Source organism: Nelumbo lutea, chromosome 6 (genome assembly GCF_056320005.1).
Source record: "Nelumbo lutea isolate HS-2025 chromosome 6, American lotus-T2T, whole genome shotgun sequence".
In the NCBI taxonomy this organism is placed as follows: domain Eukaryota; kingdom Viridiplantae; phylum Streptophyta; class Magnoliopsida; order Proteales; family Nelumbonaceae; genus Nelumbo; species Nelumbo lutea.
Window position 1 is genome coordinate 32,167,933 of NC_142689.1, and position 15,615 is coordinate 32,183,547.

The 15,615-nt window shown below is 37.7% G+C and overlaps 1 protein-coding gene across 1 annotated transcript; it reads right to left on the reverse strand.

The window, feature by feature from the left end:
- Positions 1–427: 427 nt before the first annotated feature.
- On the reverse strand, positions 428–12,047 carry LOC148848382 (U6 snRNA phosphodiesterase-like protein). The gene is made up of 6 exons (XM_088949738.1): positions 11,626–12,047; positions 11,290–11,373; positions 4,574–4,823; positions 4,353–4,449; positions 949–1,014; positions 428–782 (listed from the first exon to the last, which is right to left on the reverse strand). Exons 1-6 carry the CDS (start codon positions 11,948–11,950, stop codon positions 585–587), a joined length of 1,020 nt encoding a protein of 339 aa, XP_088805864.1. The 5' UTR covers positions 11,951–12,047; the 3' UTR covers positions 428–584.
- Positions 12,048–15,615: the final 3,568 nt, after the last annotated feature.

Consider the following 15,615-nt stretch of genomic DNA (forward strand, 5'->3'; position numbering starts at 1 on the left):
TCTGGTTCTTAATGAAGAGATCAAGAGAACGATAAAAAAAAAAACAGATTAAAATATTTCAGCTATCTTTTCTAGGAGTGAAAACTTCGTAAATGTAAATCTTTGTTTACAAAGAAAACAAAGTTTTCATCTTTGGACTAAAATATAGCTCAAATATTTCAGCCTGAAACATTTTTCACCCATTTTACATTGAAAGTTGGAAAAAAAACCTTATTGACTGGAAATTCAGACTATTATTGGGTTCAAATTCAGATGCTAAAACCACAGGATGGATATGAGATTTCATTTGACATAGCATCCATGGGTACGAGCTTTGACTCGAATAGAATCAAGCTCGGACTTCACTTGGAGCTCCTGTCTTGTAAACATATACACCATTTACAAATGGCTATAGAAGGAAAATGTCGTGCTCACTGCTCGGTTCAAATTTCAAAAATTAAAACCTACTTCAAAATTGGATTCCTTGATTTTGAGTTGATGAACGCATTGGTTCTCAAAATAGAGTGCATAAAATATTGAGGTCTTTAAAATATAATTACACAAGTTACGGCAGGCTTTGCCCTTCTGACAACTTATACTTAATTCTACTGTAATGGAAATTTACATATTTTATAGGTTTTATTACCAATCTTACACTCAATTCCACTGAATTTGCACGTAAAGATACGCTTCTGTGAGGAGCTTCCATTTGCATGGCATCTGTTCAGTTCTTCAACAAGCGGCTTGAGTGAATGGCTGATGTCACCTAGTGCCCATGCTAAGGATATGTGAGGCCGCGGATCCTACAATTAAGATTGTCCTATACAAATTAAGAGCCTCTCCACATCATTAAAAAATGGATAAATGCACATACTTCATTCTTGAAGTTGGGGGACTATCTACCAAAAAAAAAAAAATAGTCAAGGGACTGAAGAGATGAATGACCATGTATCATTGGGATAGTCTAACCTTGTAAAATTCAGGGAGATTGTGCAGCCTATAAATTTCATTCACAGCATTAATCTGCCTTGTTATCTGAAAGCAATTTCAAACAAAATCAACCTCATGAAACAGTGCAAGTAGAAAACTTCCATATAGAACTGCAATCTTAACATATATGTAATAATTATGTTGCTTGAGAAATTCTAATACATTTATTCAGTTAACCAAAGAGAGACAAGATCCCTAAACCAATATGGCAACACTTGTCCAACTACATCCATATAGAACTGCAATCTTAACATACGTACATATGTATACTATTATTCCAAACCCATACAAAACAGTTCAAACCGATGTTTCTTTAACCAAAACTTTTGCTGAAAAGTACTAGTCAGAGATGTGTAACAAAACAAAAAAGAACTAAATTAGCATCATTGTGAATGTAGAAAAGTTTAAATCATATTAAAAAGATTATTTTAGCTTCAAGAATTCACCACCTAATTGAAGAAAATCAAGAATGCAATGGAGGTGATTGAATCAAGCAAAACTCCTAGACAGAGAGCAACCCAAATCTTAAGTGCAATGCTGTTTCTGTTATTACTTCGATTTCATGTTCGGGTTCATTGCCAAAAAAACAAGCTTTGGATAACCAAACCCTGGTCGTACACAAAATCAACATACATGAAAACCTTCGCCAGTGAATTTGTCTTCTCCAACTAAATACCTGGCTACCACATTAATAATAATAATAATAATAATAATAATAATAATAATAATAATAATAATAATAATAATAATAATAGTAATAGTAATAATAATAACAATAAATGCAAGACAGAGAGCATTCATTAAAACCCATAAAACTAGGGAAGCACCAGCTGGTCCAGGTATTTAGTTTGACGACACACTACAAATGCTGTATGTACAAAAAACAGTCCAATAACATATATTATATTTCAAATAAAGTGCTTGATGACAACCCTCACATATTCAACCATCAGAACAAGGAATTTCCCCATGGCAAATATCTGTTCTTTATGTGGTTTACATACTTCAGACTGAAGTAAGTGCATGCATAGAAATGATCTAAGAACAAAAAAAAAATAGTGCATTAATAAGACCAAATATGGTGAGTATAAACCCCTATAGTGAAGTGCAAAATAATGAATCAGATACCAATCAGAAGCTTTTTTGAGAAAAGATAAAGTATAATTGTATTAATAAAAAGGTCATTTGTGCAAAGAGAAGCTGTACAAAAACAAACCAGGAACTCAAAAAAAGGCCATCCTCAAAAAAGTACAATCAGATGTATCTTCTTTAAAACCTGTATGTATAGACAACCAACTTCTAACAAACTCTATAGCAATGTTGATGACCTCAGCTTCAGAGGACGCTTTGTGACAAAAAAATCCTACCGTTCCTTTCAATCCATACAGCCCACAGAATTGCCAATAGAGGACCAGCAGACTTTCCCTTTCTTTGTCATCCCTGGTATATGCCATGCCTCCAAGCATGCTCCAACTTACCTTTAGGATCTTTAGAAAGTAGCTCCATATCTCTGTTACAAACTTGCAGTGTAAAAACAGATGATTAACTGTTTCCGTCTCCACACTGCAAAGACTGCAACTCAGATGATTAACTGAGAATCTCCTGATCTGTTCCACTTCCACACTCTTGAATCCAGCAAATGTTATCACCCCTCAACACAAAGGAATCAGCTTCCAGCACCTCTTTACCAACTGTCACATTCAACAATGTGAGAAACAGCTCTTTGAGAGAACTCTCCCCAATTCAAGGATCTAAGCGAAATCTGATCCTTCTACCATCTCCTATTTTAAACCTGGCACATCGTCTGAATAGGGTGGAAGCTCTACAAATTCCTTCCCACAGACAGCACCCATTAGTCAAAAGGGGAAAACCACTGTCCCAACCATTAATATCCTTCTCAGCTATTACCTTCCTCCATAGATTATCTGGCTCGGCAGCAAACCTCCAGTGCCAACTGCCTAATAAGGCTAGGTTGAAAGACTTTAAATTTCTTGTCCCCAAGCCCCCTTGTGGTTGGAGTTTGCAGATCTGACCCCAGTTCACAAGATGATACTTGTGAGAGTCTTTCCATCCCACCCAAAGAAAATCTCCCGTCTTTCTTTCTAAAACCTCCACTACCTCCAAGGAGATTGGAAAAAGAGACATAAAATAGGTCGGCAAGCTTGCTAAAACACTTTTAATAAGAGTTACCTTCCCACCTTTGGAGACATGCCTTGCTTTCCAAGTGGCCAATTTTCTATCCATCCTCTCTACGATTGGATTCCAGATAGCTTTGGATGTGCATTGGGCACCAAGTGCAGCCCCAAATAGTTAGTGGGTAGAAGACCTACTTTACAGCCCAAAAGATCAGCCAAACTCTGAATGTTAGAGATTTCTCCCAAGGCTATCATTTCACTTTTCATTAGGTTCACCTTAATCCCTAAAACAATCTTGAACCAGAAAAAGAGATGCTTTAGATTAAGAACTCGATTCTCCGACGCCTTACAAAAAAAGAGGGTGTCATATGCATACTGCAGAATAGAAATAGATGTACCATTTGGGCTCACTTCAAAACCCTCCAACAGCTTTATCTCCACAGCCTTATCCACCAATTTACTAAGACCTTCCATCACTATTAAAAAGAGAGGAGATGAGGGATCCCCTTGCCTTAAACCTCTCGAACTTTGGAAGTTATCTTACAGTGGAAATGCACACTTTCATCCAACTTCTCCATTTTGAGGCAAAGTGCAATATTTCCAACAAATAGTCCAGAAAAAACCAATTAACATGGTTGTAAGCCTTTTCTAGGTCTATTTTACAGACCAACCCATTCCAACCACTTCTCTTTCTTGAATCAATTAGCTCATTGGCTATGAGTACGACATTATGAATATGCTTGTTGTGAACAAAAGCTCCTTGGTACTTGGAGATCAAGGAATCTATCACTTATCTTAACCAAGTGGCCAGAATTTTTGCCAGGACTTTGTAAACACCTCCAACCAAACTGATTGGTCTGAAACCCTTCAACTCAGGAGCTCCTTCCTTCTTGGGAATTAAGGATATAAAAGTTGCATTCAAAGTTCAAACTTCTTTCCAAGGCTGCAGAATCATTCCTGAGAAGACTTTGTGTTGCTAAGTCATTGTCTCAAGCTAACCCTAAATTCCAAACACTAACAAAACACACACACATCAAAATTCATTGATTTTGATCTTGATTGGATTCTTGATTCCAAGTACACCTTTGTCTTCTTTAGGTCTAATGGAATAACTCCTTCCTTGAGTGTGTATGGCTGTGCATGTGTGTATGTCACTATGTGGTTTTCTGGCTCTTTTGTGTATGAACTGAAGTTACATTTTAAAGTGAAACTGATTTTCAAAGGATAAAGGAGAAAAAAGGTTCTCACCTCAGCTAAACCACATGCAACAACTTCCATAGAAAGAAAGGATCGAGTATGATCATCATTTACAAAAACCTCCCACTTACTAAAATCTATCCAATATCTGCTTTCCATTTTTTCCAGAGCAAAGAAAATGATTACAATGTCAGCAAAATCATAGAGCAGAAAGTGAATAATTTGATAATTGACAACTGAAGACGAAAGTGTTAATATAAGTATGATCTGACCGCTTCTGAGACTGCAACTTTTGGCAAAGCATCGACACCATTGAGTCAATTTGGTGCGCTCTGATTGGAACTGTTCTCCCCAAACTAATGTGGAATTCCCTCCCTAAAGCAACTTGTTCAAGCTTTTGGTCGTCTTTGCACAAATTATTGAGTAGAATATCAACATCAACAACATGAAGACCAGGCAAAAGAGATGCAGCTTTCTTCAAATAATGGAATAGTTCTTTCCTTGTTGTGGCAGGTATATGAACTGCAGATAAATGAATTAATCGATATTATAATAGGCATCAAGAAACTCGTAATATCAAACAGAGTGGAAGGTGACATCTGCATAAAAATGAAATACAAGACAATACAATGTGCAACAACTTCCAATTTTCATACCCATGCAAAAGCACAGGGCATCTCTTCAGATATGATGGTAGCAAAGAACCACTACAAATCAAAGGAACCGATGTTCCTCTCTCAAATTATTTTATGGCAAGGAGCTGTGTTGTTTGATTTCATTCAGAACCACACCTTTCTGCATATTCCTTCTACATTGGCAGTATTCTAAAATGGGTTTCTATCATATAATTGCCACTCATTTGGACCTTATGACTGTTAGTGAATTTTTTTTTTTAGTATAATTTCTCGCATAACATAATTCACCCAATTATACTAATAATTGGGTTTCTTTATTATTTGGGTAAGCCCCAATCAGGAAATCACGTAGATGTTCCCTTAATTACATCTCTGCTAGGGACAGAGAAAACCTTTTGATTCTGATTCAGAAGTACCAATGAATAGAGACTAAACTAAGTAACACTTTTCTACATGATATATATTCCCTCTTTGTTTGAGAGAAAATGTTATGGACGCATTCCCCGGGAAGACGTACCGTCACCACCGGCAGCAACAGGCACCTGACCCACCGCCAGCAGCAGCAGTGATTCAATGATTCCCATCCTACCCAGTTCGGCAACAGCAGCCTTATCTAGATTAGATTAGATCATCTTGCTTGTTCTTATCTTATCTTGTTAGTAGCTTATCAGATTAGGATTAGCTTATCTTGTTAGTAGCTTATCAGATTAGGATTAGCTTATCTTATCCTTAGCAAGATAGAACTGGAAGTCTCCCTATTCAGCAAGGAGACTCCCTTTGATTAGGACTCTTGTAATCTCCTATTCAAGGAGACCCCATTATTGAATGAGGATATCAAATTTCCAGTCAAGAAAGAGAGTAAAAGGAGAGTTCGGTGATCTCTTGGACAAATCACCCTCTAGGACGCCAAGATAGGTTCAGCTAGGAAGGGGAGGAACAAGGGAAAATAGGAGCTTTTCCCCGTGGACCGACCCATGAACAAGACTGTAGATGGTTTTCCCACTCACACATAGGTTAATAGGTTGTAAGGAACCATAATCAGCCAAGTTTCATGAACAAGGCTGTAGATGGTTGTCTCCTTACATGCATTTCAATATGAAACAAGGAAGAAGAGAAAAACAAAAGGAAGAAAGAAAGGAGTGAAAGGAATAGAAATAATATGGTCTTCCATCTCATGTGGTAAGCACAAGGAGTATCATATTGAAGGGGTGTAGGAAGAAAACAAGATTCCCTACCTTCTTCTTCCTTTTTTTTATGCTCTCCACACCAATCTTCTTCTCTTTTCTCTTCCCACTTGTTTCTTAGTGCTAGAAATCCTGTAGATAAGTTAGTATTAGCCAACAAAAAGGCATTAGCTCCTTCTCCTTGTAGGAGAGGGGTTTATATAGAGGAAGGAGGTGGTTAAGCAACTCACCACTCCTCTCTTCTTAGAGTGCCAAGTGTCACCCCACTTAAAATGGGTTAAGGAGGGAAAATAAAATTCTTCCTTCCTAAGGTGACAAGTGTCCCCCCACTTAAAGTAGGTTAAGGAGGGAGAAGAAAACTTTCTCCCCTAGGATGACATGTGTCCCCCCACTTAAAGTGGTTAGAGGAGGAAAAATAACTCTCTCTCCCCTAGGGTGACATGTGTCCCCCCCCACCACTTTAAGTGGTTAAAGGAGGGAAAATAGCCCTCTTGTTAGAATAGGACAAGTGACATCCCCTTACAAATAAGTGGGACACCTCACAAGAAATTAATTAAAATGGATTTATTCTTTTAGGGCCTGTTGTTCCATTAAATGGGCTCTACTGCAGGCCCATTAAATGCTTATTGCATTACAAATAAGCCCAATTAACTTGGGGCCTTGTTTAAAATAGACTACAGGCCCCTTTCTTTATTAAAATGTTTCAGCCCACCAATAGGACTGACTGGGCTTATAAGAAGGCCCTTTTTTCTTCTTTATTATTATTTTTTTAAGCTATGATTGGGAGTATCTTAATAACCTGCTCCTAGTCCAGCAAACTTAAGGGCTTAACAATGACTAGCTTCGATTGCCATATTTATATGAGCACTACAAGTGTTTTGTTATAGTAATCATGGTGAAAGTGAGTAAATATTTTTCAAGCTGAAATGGAGACAAAGAATAGGAAATCATGAATAGATTATTCAAGAAATTAAAATGAAAAAAAGAAAGAATGCCATGTTAATCCACTAGACTGAATCCTCACTCAAGATGATGAATATTGTAATCATTCATGGAGAGAGAGAGAGAGACGAGAGAGAGAAAGAGAAGAGAAGAGAAGAGAATAGAAGAGAGAAAAGAGAAGAGGAAGATATGATTGAGAGACACGAACAAAAAACTATTCTGGCTGCCGCAAGTTTAGTTATTTATATTAACTTAATATAAAAGGAATGGGAGATTACAAGTATGCCCCTGGTGGCACTCCCTAGTAACAAACTAATAAGAAAGAAAGAAACTAACTGGCTGACAGCACACTAACAGTAACTATAAAATAACAATTAAATAATCCTCACAACAAATATCAAGTTCACCTTCCTCTTCAATATCTAGTAAATAAAATAAAAGGCATGAAAATGTTCTCAGGGCTTCAAAGACATGCAAGACAATCCATTAAAGCAAGAAATAGCTAGATCAAACCTATGCTTTATAAATGGTTCTCCAGGTGAGATAATCATCCCTAGTAGAGACCTTAGGCAAGGGGACCCAATCTCCCCTTATCTCTTCCTTCTTCGCTCGGATGCACTATAAAAAATGCTATCTAAATTGGTTGAAGATAGAAAATTTTCTGGTGTGAAGCTTAACCATGGCTGTTCAATTATTTCTTATCTGTTATTTGCAGATGACAGCTTTATTTTCTCGAAGGCAGATCCAGTAGAGGGGGAAATTCAAAAGATGTTGGCTAAAAGCATGCACCTAAAACAGGTTAAGAAGCCTGTCATCTATCTTGGTTAAACTTCTCGCTTCGGTAGATCAAAATCAAATATGTCCAATTTCATAACTAAAACTATTAGAGTGGAGAAGAAAACCCAAAGTTGGAAAGGTAAGTTGCTTAATCAAGCAGGTAAGGAAGTTTAAATTAAAGCTGTTATAATTGCTATTCCCACCTACTGCATGTAGTGCTTTCTTTTGCCTACAAGTGTGTGAAAATTTAAAGAAGCTTCAGAGAACATTTCAGTAGGGATCTAGAAGCAAGGAAGAGGGTGTAAGATGGGTTAATTGGAGTCAGTTGAATAAAAACAAGCTGGCAGGGGACCTCGGTTTCAAAGCCAGCATGCTTTAATAGGGCTCTTCTGGCAAAGCTAGCAGGCTCCCGGGGGGGAAGAGAGTTTATGGACCAATGTTATTAGGGCAAAGTATATCAAGAATAGATCTTTCTTAAATGATTCTTTGCCCACCTCGGGGTCTTGGGGGTGGAGAAGTGGAGAAGCATATAGAGGGTAGAGAAGTTCTTAAGGAGCTTGCTGGTCCATTGGGTCAGGAAGGAGCACACCAGTTTGGAAGGATCCTTGGATTCCAGGTGTATCAGGGTTTAGAGTTATGGGTCCTGTCCAAAATGGTCAAGATGTGGCTCAAGTGTGAGACTTATTTTACCCAAATACTAAGACCTGGAATGCTAACCTAATCCATTCAATCTTCATCCCTGACACAACTGATAAAAAAGGTTCCTTTACAGCTAGTTCAGCCTACTTTGTGACCAAAAACCAGGCAGATTGTGCTGAATATCAGCAAAGGAAAAATAAGCAATTCTGGTCCTTCTTGTGGGCCCTTCAAGTCCCACCAAAACTAAAAGCTTTCCTTTGGAAATGCTGTGCTAATGCAACTGCTGTGAAGTCAAACCCTGTCGGGCGCAAAACATCTGTTGATCCTATGTGTCCAGTTTGTCACAAAGAAGAAAAACCATTGTTCATGCTCTTTGCTTCTCTGATGCAGCCTCAGCTGCTGGTTTGAAGTTATATTGGGTTACAAGCTCATTTTTGGCCTAGAGATATAACTCTAAAAGATTGGTTAAAATCTTGGTTCTCAATCTGTAATGCTCATGAAGAAAGGAAGGAAGAGCTAAAAAAGCTTTTTCTACTTTCATGTTGTGGAATATCTGGTTGCAGTGGAATGGTATAGTCTTTAATGATGCTAAGTCTGATCCTGCTTGTGTCATTGACAGGTGGAGAGATAGGCTCAGGAAGTTCAGGATGGTAGCTCATCATCACAAACACAGCCCCATTCTAATGGGGATTGCATTTCAGTATCTTTTTGGCTCCCCCCTCCGAGTGATTGGGTAAAAATCAATATCGATGGAGCTTTTGTTTGCTCCTCATCAACTGCAGTAGGTATTGTGGTTCATGGCAGTGGGGGTTTTGTCTTAGCCTTGTTGTGTGAGCATGTCCCAGCTAGTTCCCCCTCCAGGCTGAAGCCCAGGTCATGTTGGAAGGCTTACTTCTTGCAAAATCCCTTTATATCCAGAAAGTGATAAAAAATCTCTAGTTGACTGGTTAAACAAGAAAGATGGTGGCTGTGCAGCTGAGGTGTTTTTTGTTGTTCAGGACTGTTTATCTCTTGCTGGAAGTTTGAATGTTAAATTTGCTTTCTCAAAGTGCTTGGTCAATAGGTCTGTGCATGTCACTGCTAAGAGAGGGCTGGTGCGTGGTGAAGTTTGGACAGATGCTTCCCCGCTGTGTTGTTTGTTCATGCTTGTTTGGATTTTCTTGTTTAGTTTTTTTTCCAGTGTTATTTGCTTGGTCTGTCCTGTTGCTTCTGTTTTAATGAAGTGTAATTTTTCTACCAAAAAAAAACACTCTATGCTTCATAAAAGAGAATATCAATGGCTCAAATATTCCAGCAACAAGTAAATGACAAATAATCAATTAATTTCCATTTCAATAAATGTAAATACCAGATTACCAGTTTTCCTTTAAAGAATGTCTTTCTGTCAAAATGAACCCAAAGTACCCAAGGTCCTCCACCTGGTTCCAGTAACTTGATTTAAATGATTCAAATTTCAAAATCCATCACTTCCCTAAAACAACTAAGACCATAGGTACCTGATTCAGTGGTTATTCTGCAAATTCAATTTTTTTTCATACTCTCCTCCAACTTTTTCCTTTGCTTTAGGCTCGCAAGATACAGCATACAGCCATGTATGAGTAATATTTTCTAATCTAAGTTATTGTAGAGAGTATAAAACGTATCACACCTTGGTATATGACGTTAATTTGGAATTTTCACTTTTAAAGAGAGCCATTTGACCCCAGTTGTAGTCCCTTCTCTCTACCAAGAAAAAGCAATAAATGGATGCTGTTTGACTCTCTAAAGGAAGATTTTGCAAGTCATTATGCCTTTTAGCAATTTAGACAACTACAATAAAGACCAATAAAGCCAAATTTGATTTTCTGAATAGGGAGATACCTATATTGGTCTATAGTTGATGGTAAATTAGAGACAACTTGACATAACTAACCCACTTAGCTTCATTAATGACATAACTAACCCACTTAGCTTCATTAATGGCATTGGGAATTGTGAAAATGCAAAAATGAAATAAACTCCCAAACACACTCATAAGAAAATAGGAGCTGTGATAAATACAGAAAAAGGTGTTATGGGCCGTGATAAGTCCTATAATAAATTAATAACATCTAGAATAGACATAGACCTCATTTGAATGGTGAAGGGGGGTATGACCAAATAACCAAATATACCAACATAGACCTCATTTGAGTAGAAGACGAAGTTTATTCAAGCAAGAACAACCAGATATATGTAATAATTTTTCTTTTTGTGTGTGACTTTCTATTAAGTGAATGTTCTTAGGCGTTTCAAATGGCTCTCTAGGGGCATGTTTGTTCAGGTTAATTGGGTTAGGAGATCTGCCAATAGTCTGGCTGATGGTCTAGCTAAACAAGGGGTTCAGTGACAGAGTATGTTTTGGGCTCAGTTGTAATATGTTTGGGGGGTTTAGACACTTGGCATCTTCTGTATTTTCCACAATGTCTTGTTTCTCTGCTTTCTTTTAAAATTAATAAATTCCTTTTATGAGTTACTGATCAAAAAAATTAAGTGAAAAAAGTTAATTATATTTAAAGGCAGACTCAACTACCAACCCTCTCACTTATGCTGCACTTAGGAGCAACACGTGCATTTTGAAGTTTGAACTCAGATCACATTTGAAGCGTGAGAACTCTTTAATCAATGATCTAGTTTAACATGTAAAAAACATGAATCCTCGCGCATAGAGATCATATAAACAGTTTCATATCCAATGTTAATTTCACTTAAAACTCCAGACCCAAAAATCAACAGGACAGGGAATAAAACAAATTCGAGTGGTAAAATGGAACAGGAAAAGTGATAACGAACCTGGGATGAAGACATGTAAAGCAAAGTTCCCTTCGACATGCGGGAAGCTCCTCTCTCTACCTCCATGATCAGTTTCTAAGTAGCCTGAACAAATTTACCGCCACCGTATCATGACATAAAACACCAATCAAAACGATTAAGTGTATTTCTTAAAAGAAATATGAAAATAAAACCAACAAAAAATAATCTGATGAAACCCTAAAACCTGTGCCCTTGTTAACATAGAGTCAGAAATTGTATCGTCACTTGAACAAATGATCAAACGGTTCATGGGGGAGAAACTGAAACAGACGAAAACGGAGAAGTTGGATAATTATAGCAAACAAGATGTGGTACCAAGTGAATTAGGTGGGTCGAGGAGAGCCAGAGGAGGTGGCGGCAAACAGCTCGATTGTTCTTCATTGTTTGAATTATTATGGCGGGGTTGTTTACTTCTCGGTGGCGACGCGTCGGAGTCGGAAGAAGAGTCACCATAGGAGGCTATGAGAGCCTCCATTCTCCTTTGTTTTAGCTCTGTCTCGCTCTCGTGCACGTCTGTCTCACATGACAGACGGTTGTGCTTGTGTCTCCACTCTTCTCCACTCTCCGGTCCTGCCCAGTCGCCTAGTCTCTCCTCGCTTCTCTGGTCTGTGCTAATTTGTCTACAAGTTGCAGGTTTCATCAGACGCCATTGTCGCGTGTTTCAAGTTCAGAAGTCCGAACCCCGGACGGGTTTGCTCTGCACCAGTCATGGGCTGGGCTCGTGCTTGCCAAAATTTTAGTTGGCCTCACCCGAAGCCCGACCCCAACACTGTAAAATCGAGCCGAGGCCCGGCCCGTTAACAGGTTTATGAACCACCATGCAGGCAGCGGGTATGGCCCGTGGCCCATATATTGGTTTGAGCCTGAATAGCTTGCCACCTGTCTCATTATCAAGAATAAGACTGAACCGATCATTGCATGATCTCAACTAGAAACTAGGGGTGCAATTTGGGCAGATTGGGTCGAGTTGAGGGTCAACCCAAGCCCAGCCCTAAGCCTCAAACCTCAGGCTCGAACCTAGCCCAATACGAGTTCAAGCCCAAATTTACAAACCGAGGCGCAACATGAACTCAACCCAATACATCTCGAGCTGGGTTCGCAGAGGTCAGTTGGGCTTGGGCACGGTTATATAATAGATTAATAACTTGCACAAATGTCATTATTAAATGCATAAATACATGATTGATAATTTGTAGTTTATACTTGAATACGTGCAAGTAAAAAATATTTTATATAAATAAAATGCATAACATGTGTGTATTTATATATGTTTGTGCATGGTTGCGAGCTTAAATTAATCGTATACATATTGTAAATAATTAAAAATAATTTAGATATGACAGCATAAATATGTAATATACATACACATTTTATGATTACATAAACAATAGACATATATAAATATATGTATCATAATTCATAAAATGCCAGGCAGGCTTGGGTTGGGTTGGGCTTACGCTACTCGAAGCCTCAACCCAAGCCCAACCCAAGGGATGGTTAGGCCCAAGTCTTATGACCTAAGCTGGGCCTGCCCAAGCTGCACCCTTACAAGAAATTAGATTTGTACATGGACCCAGCAACCGAACGGGCTGCTACATTTGTCAAGCTTGGATATGATTTTTAGGCTTGTGGTTTGAGTTCGGGTTTTCTCAAAATACCCAGCTCAATAATATTTTATATGGTAAAAAATGTATTAATAATATATAATATAATTTTTTTCTTTGTTCCTTTTTTTCTTTTCTCAAGTCAAAATATATAAATAAATCAGTTCTATTGTTGAGTAAAAAGACTTTTTGCCAATTTTCAGCCAGCCTTCAGACCTTATATGAGAGTTAGGTGAGAGCTCAAGATCTAAGGCCCATTGGTCAGGCCGGGCTTAGGCTCAGGCCAAAACGTATTCTGTTAATAAAAAGGCAAAGCCCAGCCTGGCTCTTATTCTTTCTCATTCCTACCCAAAATCAAATTCTAAGATGGAAAAGAATGAATAAAAATATACAAAATGAAAATATATATTTCTACGAACCAAATACTTTTTTCATAAAAAATGAATTCCTTTTCTAGAAAGGATGGAAGTATATTTTATCTTGTTTGGTTACAAATTTCATTCTCATTCATTTTTTTTTTCATTAATCAAAATAATAATAACAAAGGTAAACATAAAACACTCAATAGCAAATATATCGTGGAATCATGCAAGACACACACCAACAAAATACAAATCAATCATGTGGGCCCCACATCAATTATACAACAAAAAACTTGATAAGCTTTTGCATTTTGTTGCATAGAGAAAATACAAAAGAAAAAAAAAAAAAAAAAAAAGAAGCACTGTGTAACATCAAAATGAGTAATATGAAGAAGTATGAAATAACACTATAAATTGATGTCTGCATTGACTGAGATATAGTAAGCATTGATGTCTAATAGAAAGAGAGGGGAAAAGGTGTCAATAGTCAAACTTGTTCATGTCTAAAAGTTGGACACTATAAATTGATCAAATTCCAATTAAACCCTTAGACCCTCTTCAGAAAGCCGGGGTGATTAATCTCTAACCAGTTCTCTTGTCACCCTAAAAAGGATATTAAGCATTAACATGTAGACAGACTAATAAGCGCTTAGATTATAAACTATATAAAAGGACAAATCACTAGGACTCACCAGAAACTACAACCTCATCCTACAAATGTATAACACCAAAATAGTAAAAGAGATTGTGGTGGAGAAGAGGATCCATAGGTTGAGTAGCCTCTATAATAAAAAAGCAAGTCATCCGTTCATAAATTCTTTTACAAAATCAAATTCAGCAAGTATAGGAATTGCATTCAGTGACATTCATAAGCAAATTAAATTAACATTCATAACCTAATACTCATGTTGTTGTCTACACAAATTTCACATTAAATTTGGAGCATAAAAAATTGAAGACAAATTCAATAAATTTAATTAACTTTTTTTTGTAGAAATGTAAGTGGGGTATAAACTCCTTTTGTAATTTTTGCGAAAAAACACCCTCTGATTCTCTTGTCACAAACACAACCCAAATGTGTATTTATAGCTTGTCACAAGCACGACCAAAAAATCTTGGTGACTTGTAGTTGTAGAAGGAACTTGCAATGACCAATTGTATGTGAACAAAGCTTTTATTCACAATCAATTGTTGATTTGAACATGAACCGCAATGCTAACCTTTAATTGTAAGAGGTTCCTTGGTTGTAATAAATTGATGGAGGCCTTCTTGGCTGAAAGGATTTGTCAAAAACTTTTTGACTCTAGTAATTTGACAGATGCTTTTGATTGCAGTAAGTTGAAGACCAAAGTCCCCTAATCGATGTAGCACAGAGTTGTAGCAGCTTTCAATCTTCAAGGGTTGAGGAGATGAAAATCTGGATCTTCCTTCCTTGATCTAGATGCAGTCGTCCCTCCCTTTTTTCTTGTCAAGCCAATGGAGCAGAATTGAGGGGCCAAAAGGGGGGAACAGCCGGAAGCACCTCACGTCACGCCTCCGCATTTTATAACATTGTGGTGTACTTACCAGACCCGATCGATGGGTTGGACTATGATGAACTTTACAGCCTTTTACTTTAGAAAGAGATCAAGATGGAGATAGCAAGGAAGAAACTCAATGACCTCGATTTCGCTACAAATATTTCCACCAAATCTCAATCTAGTAAAGGCACTTCTTACTCAGATCGACCCTCCAATAGTGGTAAAGAGAAATCATCTCCATTCAGCCCTAACTTGTCAAAGTCGATTTGATGCTTCAATCAAACATTCATCAGCTAGCTATAAATATCTACCTCTTGTTGGAACTCAGTGGGGTCTTGCATGCTGTGGGAGTGTTGCACCTTGACAGCCACTGATGTTCGACTAAGGGAAGGGCTCCTCTTTCTTCCTTCACTAATCTTAAGCGATGAATCCAAGTCATGGGTTACTTCCTTTATTTCTAAGAATGTATATGTACATCTTTTTTCCTTCCCTGACCATAGTACCATGCTCTACAACATGATTACTATGGATATATGGCCTCATCATGATCCAAAGTAGAGAGGATCCTCCTAATCAACAACTTTTCCTTTGCCTCCACCTCTAGATGGAAACTAGAAAGCTGAGTATTCTTCAATTCTAATGTTACCTTAGGCAACCTCTGATCCACTCTTAGGGAAATTTTGGACCAAATTAGATGCTTGTCTTTCTTTTGTGGATGTCAAAACAAAGGTTGAGCCCCTTTTAGAATTGGAAAGGCAATAATTAGTACTCTCTAAGATTGCAGGCAGACCTTTCTTGAAAATGAGGCCACAAGAGTGA

Coding starts and splice junctions, on each gene's coding strand:
- LOC148848382 (XM_088949738.1), bottom strand. CDS start 11,950: ATGAAACCTGCAACTTGTAGACAAATTAGCACAGACCAGAGAAGCGAG. Junction 1,015..4,352: donor TTGCATGTGGTTTAGCTGAG/GTGAGAACCTTT, acceptor AATTGCTTTCAG/ATAACAAGGCAGATTAATGC. Junction 783..948: donor ATCTCCCTGAATTTTACAAG/GTTAGACTATCC, acceptor TCTTAATTGTAG/GATCCGCGGCCTCACATATC.